At 38.3% G+C, this 6,877-nt stretch overlaps 1 protein-coding gene across 1 annotated transcript in view; it reads right to left on the reverse strand.

Moving 5' to 3' along the window:
• Nucleotides 1–6,877, reverse strand: part of xrn2 (5'-3' exoribonuclease 2) — a 47,780-nt gene that overhangs the window by 19,649 nt on the left and 21,254 nt on the right. The window contains exons 19-25 of the mRNA XM_063495766.1: nucleotides 5,601–5,708; nucleotides 4,790–4,879; nucleotides 4,578–4,650; nucleotides 4,116–4,199; nucleotides 3,490–3,587; nucleotides 1,713–1,792; nucleotides 1,527–1,583 (exon numbers count right to left, since the gene is read on the reverse strand). Coding sequence (XP_063351836.1) covers nucleotides 1,527–1,583; nucleotides 1,713–1,792; nucleotides 3,490–3,587; nucleotides 4,116–4,199; nucleotides 4,578–4,650; nucleotides 4,790–4,879; nucleotides 5,601–5,708 — 590 coding nt within the window. The remainder of the gene's footprint in view (nucleotides 1–1,526; nucleotides 1,584–1,712; nucleotides 1,793–3,489; nucleotides 3,588–4,115; nucleotides 4,200–4,577; nucleotides 4,651–4,789; nucleotides 4,880–5,600; nucleotides 5,709–6,877) is intronic.

Here is a 6,877-nt window from a genome sequence, read left to right on the forward strand (position 1 = left end):
AAGTGGATAAAAAAAAAGAAAGAAAGAAAGAAAAATAAAAACAGCAGGAATGTTTGATACAGTCCAGAAGGGCACAAGCAGGCAAACCTGAAGCGGACATCAGCCAAATTCAAATCAGGAAAGGTTTTTGCTTTTTATAAGTATAGTTGTGGAACTTTTATACAAAGGGATTAAACGGGAAAAAAACGACATGACCATGAATGATTAAAGACACCTCATGTGTGAACTATCACCAAGAAATATGTAAACAATTACACAAATCTGAACATTTTACTTGGTGCCAAAAATATTTAATCTGACCATTTAACCGCAATTGTAAAGGCGTTTCCCGTTCTTTGTTCGCCTCCAGCCATACTTGACATTATCGTCCTTGTTGGTGGAATTTTAAGTTAAATCCAACGAGTCTTCCCGACATGTACAGTAGGGCTGCCACGATTAGTCGACTAGTCACGATTACGTCGACTATCAAAATCGTCGACGACTGATTTAATAGTCGACGCGTCGTTTGAAGCTTTGTAAGATTCCAAAACACGCAGGAATAAGTAGTAGGATTTAAGAGTGTAATAACGGACTGAAACAGAAGATGGCAGCACTGCATGTACAAGGATGCCAGCTGCCGTTAAACCCCGAAGAAGAAGAAGAAGCTGTGTCCCAGAATTCATAGCGCGGCCCGGCTAAGTTTCCAACAATGGCGGCCGCTAGTTAGTTTTAATATTACTCTTATTATTCTTTCTGGGTCACAAAATAAAGGTTTAACATATTTTCAGGCAAGAATGTAGCTGTGTAAACCTCAAATATCTGCTCAGTTTATCAAGACACCACATATTTTCAAAAGCGCTCCGACGTTTTCGGAGACGTCTGTTACCCACTAGCTCGATAGCTAGCCGGGGGCAAGGCTCACTAGCGCCCGTGAGAACACCGGACTCCCGGCAAATCGTTTTCAAACCCACCGCTGTCTTTCGCTACTCAGGTTAAACATGATATACAAGTCACTTAGCTAACTTAAAATGTTATTGTTTGGCTTTTTTCAGTATTTTATTTGTTCCTGAGTAAATCGGTTTGGCTGAGATTAAAGTTATAGTTTGTACACAGCTGAATAAACGTCAAGCAGACAACTGATTATCAGAAGTGTGAGATCAGAATCAGAATACTTGATCCCTAGGGGAAATTATTTTGCTCGAGAATATACTCCGGTGTCCTGTTATATTTTAGAGAGCAAGGAGCAGACGGCTGAGTTTATTACAATCTGCAAATTTCATTAAAATTTAATAAACTATCATCTTGTCTTTATTTTTAGTTAGCACATACCTGAAACACTTAAAGCTGTAAGTTAATGATAGTTATATAAGAGCAGATGCGTGCTGGTGCAATAAGCTGTACGTTGTACGTCCAATGGATGCATGATCTGATTAGTCGACTAATCGCAAAAATAATCGGTGACTAGTCGACTATCAAAATAATCGTTTGTGGCAGCCCTAATGTACAGTAAACATTCAATGCTACAAAAAAAGTTTGTGTTGACTTACCCGATTGCAGTGTTCTGTGAAATATCTCGCAGCATTGGAACAGGCGACCTCACCGTACTAAAGGATAACCAAAAACAAATACATGAGGCAGATGTCACATTTACCCAGCTCGTCTTCCGTTGGCTTAGAGCGGTGGCAACATGGGACAAGAGGCAGAGAAATGAGAATAAAGCCGGTGTTCCTTACTTATCTGGTAGAATAGGGTCGTCATCGAGATTTAATCGACCTTGGATTCCATGGCACAGCTCTGCAGGGATCTCAGTGTCCTGATGGAGACAAAGCTGCAGTTTGTATCCATAAACAAATGATGGTTTAATGCAGCAACACTCTATTATTATGCTTCCTCTGATCTTCTTAGGTGATGGACATAAAAGAAGAAAAAAAAACTAAAACATCTAAAGCGCAGACAATTACTTCAAGTTGTGTTTGTCCTGCTAGCAAAAAAAAAATAAAAAATTCTGAGGGATGATGGAGGCGTCTTTTACAATTCTCCAGCATCTTTTTAAAGAGGCTGTTTTAAAATACCATCATCTAGAAAATATTTGAGCTCCAAATAAATTCTTGAGGGTAAATATCTGTTACTATGACTGTGAATACATTACACATATTCTAAACTAGTGTCACCTGCCTTGTATATGAGCAGCAGCAAATAAAACGTCAGTCCTCTACCTGAAAAACTGCTTTCTACGGGTCTCCAAATCTGCCGTTAGAGATCACACATCCAAATATTTCAGGGACTTCAAGCATCCACATTCTATGTTGACTTGAGTCCACACTCAAAGCCATAGTACCAGAAATTTACCCTAAAAATGTGAAGGACCTACTTCAAGTAGTTTTATAGATAATGGAATTTTAAAATGGACCCTCAAAAAAATAAAAGGAAAGAAAAAAAAAAAAGGAATTTTTGTGGCCAAAACTGTGATGGTCAGGTGGGAAGATTTTTTCTTTTAAACTGCATGTCTGCACAGGAGGTTTTTGTCAAATGTTTTTCAGTAGTTCATCTCATCCTCATCTGACAGTTTTATTTATCAAATCTGTACCTGTCGTCTAGACGGGCTACGTAAAAGTTCAAGTTCATGTAACTGCAGGAGAAGAGGGTCCTCTGAGGTGAAGGCTTTTCTCTCGTGAAACGCAGCGATAAATAAAACCTGCATTATTCTTTCAGTCAGACTGCGAGGCCTCTGAAACTCTGAATCCTCTAGATGAACTAATTTTCCTTTGCATCAAATTCATTTCATTGCTGAAAGCAAAGCACACAGAAGCTTGCTTGACTGTTCAGATGCACTCATTAAGAAGTATTTACCCAGCAAGTCTACGCATCGATTGCTTCGGTTTGCAAATGCATAATCAGTGAGACTAAACTCAAAGCGGGCGACACCTGCACAGCTTCAGCGCACATCTGCAGCACAGTGACGCAGCAGCATATCAAAGTTTGAGCTGCAGAAGAAGAAGACTGTTATTACAGATGCAAACCAGCTGACTGTGTGTGTGTGTGTGTGTGTGTGTGTGTGTGTGTGTGTGTGTGTGTGTCACGATAACACTGAACTAAAAAGAGTTTCCTTTGAATTGAAGTTAAGAATTTTTTATTAATTTATTTTATTTAACTTTTCATTTATTTACTGACACATTTTCACTGCATTATTTGTTCACGTTTTCCTCTTTTATTATAATTATGTCTCTATTCTTTCACATAACCTGCCTTTATGTTTAGCTTTCGTTTTTTTTAAATTTATTTATTTTTTATCTCCAGTGTTTCTGTATGATGGCTGGGTGTCTATATCTATGTATAGGTCATGGTGCAGGGACGGAGGGGTGTATGTGTGTATTTTTGTTTATTTTCTGTTTTTAATGTGTACAACACTTTGATTTGAATCTTTATTGTATGAAAAGAGGTAAATAAATAAGGTTTTGATTGACTGATTTGACTGAAGTGAATGCTTACTGACGGCGTCGGGTTTCTTACCTCGTTAGATTCTGTGCGATACAGTTCATGGATGAAGTCAAAGAGTGGGTGAGACTTCCCCAGAAACAACACATCACTTCCCAGGCTGTTTCTCCTCTCTGAAACAGAGGACAGAAAGCAGGTGTGGTCAGAAAGGAGAGAAAAAACAAGTGTTCACAAACTGCTACCCTGCTCACACAGGTCTGAGTGTAAACGGGAGAGAAGCCCATGATTAGAAAACAGAAACATAAAGAGATAAATGACCACATTTATGTCAGAACAATGAAAAGAAGGGTAAATATGGGTTCTACTGCAAACTGTACGTTGTGGGGATGACTGAAAAAAAGAATATCTGCATATATATGCAAATACATAAAAAGCACCTGTTTGACTATAAAACTGTTCTTTAGACCCTTCAACCCTTTATCCAAACATGGAGAGGAGCAGAGATGGCAGCACTGCAACCCTTTAACATTTTGACACTACAGCCAACCGCAGCTATTGGAGTGGTTTGTTACTGCATTATGGTGATAATGTCAGAATTACAAACAAAGTGAGTTTTACGTCAAACACCTTTATCACAGAAGGTAAAGTTCACCGAAAGAGAAATCCAGATGTTACATTTGATACGATGGGCTTTTACTCACTTTCCTCAGGAGTGAGGTCGGGGTAAACATCAGCCAAAGCCGCCCTCAGCCGACGTTCATCCACAAAAGGCAACAAGGCAACACCTATGAAAGTAGCACCATGATATAAAACAAGTGCATTTACAATAATAAATAGTGTAATCATGTAATAGTACAGTATTACATTTTCTAAATCTGTTTTTAATGTGTATTCGAGTTATATCTTCTCCTTTTTAAAACTTTTATCTTGAAGTCACGGCCTTCATATTCCCGCACTGAAACATTTTTTTAAGTTTCTGCTGTTTGCACTGGGAATTTGAGCCCTTCATACCAAAATGAGCTGCATAGTTAATATCAAATAAAAAAGTGTGTCAAATGAAACGTGGGCTTAAAAATATATTTCCATTTATTAACAATAAAGATTAAACAAAAACAGCTGTAATAAATCTCTCTGTCCAGATTATTTAAATGTCACAGACTCACCCTGCCAGGCGTATTTCTTGCCGTTTAGATCAATGGCAAAGTCATCAGGGTAAAAGTCGATGATCAAGGAATCCTGCATCAAAGGAAGTGATTTATTTAATTATTTTTTTTCATTTTTCAAGTAAAGCTCAAAAAGACACTGGTACAATTACCACAACTAAAACGTTCAGAGAGCAGCAATACTGCTGAGCTGTTTCATGCCCGAAACTTACCGGACTGCTCATGAGGTTCCTCCATGTTGGTGGCAGGAAGTTACCGCTGGCGGCAGGAAACACTCCCATCAGCTGCTCCAGTGGCTTGAACTGCACGAAACACCCAACAAACAGTCATGTCTGTTGATTAAACCCTGTAGAGCGGACGCTGTAGTGTACAAATGCTGCTGTATGATTTATATTTGTGCACTGGTGTGTCTTGCATTGCTTTGACATAATCAGTTGATCATGTTGGATTTAAGATTTTTTTTTTTTGCCTTGTCTGTTCCACACAAAGTTCCTGCCAGAGTGAACGTTATATTACATACAGCAGATGATGAGATAATTGAATTATTCCAGCACTTTCTTAATACGACTTCCTTTTTTTTCTCCACCCTTTTGTTACATCTCCCAACTTTTTTAAGACATATCAAATTCAAAAGGAACTGGTATTGGTTGTATAATTATAGATTTTCTCAGTTTAAACCTTTGATGTGTTTTCCTTGTTCTATTGTGAATAAAATATGGATTTATGAGATTTGCAAATCATTGCGTTATGTTTTAATTTTCATTTCATAACGCCAGCTTAATACTTAGAGAAGACGAACAGGTCAACTGAGGTGAACTTTTACGGTGTTTTAGTGAATTTCTTTAATAACTTGAGCTGCTGTCAGTGGCATTACAAGCAACAAGCTATAGCAGCATTTAGTTTAAAGGAACATGACTGATTCAACACACTTTCAGATTTCACTGCAGGAAAAACAACATTTCTCACTGAAAAGTCACAGAGAGTCACTGAGAATGAGGAGGAGAGAAATAAGTCCATTCTTACTGGTTTGGTGTTCTTCTCAAAGTCTGAGAACATGTCTTTGATGTCTTTGAAGTCAGAGGCGAACGGTGCGTAGTGGAACGGGAAGTACCACTTCCAGGAAGCACAGCCCTGCAAATCAACGAGTAAACAAGTCAAATCAACAACTTAGCTCTGAGCTTAAGATCAGTTAATGGGGCCAATGTTTGACTGAAAAAAGAAGCTTGTTGTATATAAAGTAATTAAACCTTTTTTGTGGATCAGTAAAATATACAAGGGGACAGTTAACCTCTGATCTACAGATCAGGGAAAAAAAACTATACACAGCTTAGTACTGAAGCAGTTTTAAACTTACATTTCACATGTTTGTGAACACAGAAGATCATTTCTGGTAATGCCTGAGATCATAAACTGCTTTTAGCGTGATGCTGGTGCACACATGGAAGTTCACAAATATGAAGAAGGATCCACATCTCACCAGTGGAATTCTTAGTGGCTTTATCCCTTATCTGGATAATAAATTCGCTTTATGTTCACTTTACAATAACAAAAATACAGGAAAAATCCAAAAATCAACACATTTCAGTCACTCACATCAGGCATAACTCTCATAAAATCTGGTGACTCATTTTCTGCTCAGTTTAATCGTTGGTGTTAGTTTATTGTTGTTCCCTTCATTCAGCGTTAGCTCGTTTGGCACAATATCAACTCAAGCACCGAGATGAGGGGGAAAAAAAATTAAAAGCAACTTCGAAATGGAAGCAGAAAGCTTTTCTCTGCCCTTTTTCTTTAGCGGCGCAAAGCTTAAAATCCAATCTGACCAGTCTAAGGTGGCAGCACTGACATTTTAAACCCTTCACTGAATCCTCAGACAGCTTTTTATTCAAACTTTCTACACTTTCAGACATGCCAGATTTGTTTTTTTTGTTTTGTTTTTTTGGCTTGATGGTTAAACAACAAGAGTGAGAAAAATAAAACTAGACTGTAGTTCAAACCACGATGCCTCTGGGGGACAGAAAATAAATAAATCTCTCCCACACCTGCTGAGAGGCTCTTGCATCTAAAATGTAATCACCTTCCTCTGTTCTGTGTTTCAGAAATGTTTGCTGACAAAGAAGAAAAAAGCTCTGGGGAAAGAAAAAAAAAAAAAAAAAAAAGTTGTCACCCTGCAGTTGGACCACTTATCCTTCCTGAGCAAACATGCCTCGCACCAAAGAACAACCTTCACTTCCCACAATCCACCTTTGAGAAAACGAGGTCCTCCGGTAAATCCACCAATCCTCGCATCTCAGCCAATCTCA

Source organism: Pelmatolapia mariae, linkage group LG15 (assembly GCF_036321145.2).
Source record: "Pelmatolapia mariae isolate MD_Pm_ZW linkage group LG15, Pm_UMD_F_2, whole genome shotgun sequence".
Taxonomy (NCBI): domain Eukaryota; kingdom Metazoa; phylum Chordata; class Actinopteri; order Cichliformes; family Cichlidae; genus Pelmatolapia; species Pelmatolapia mariae.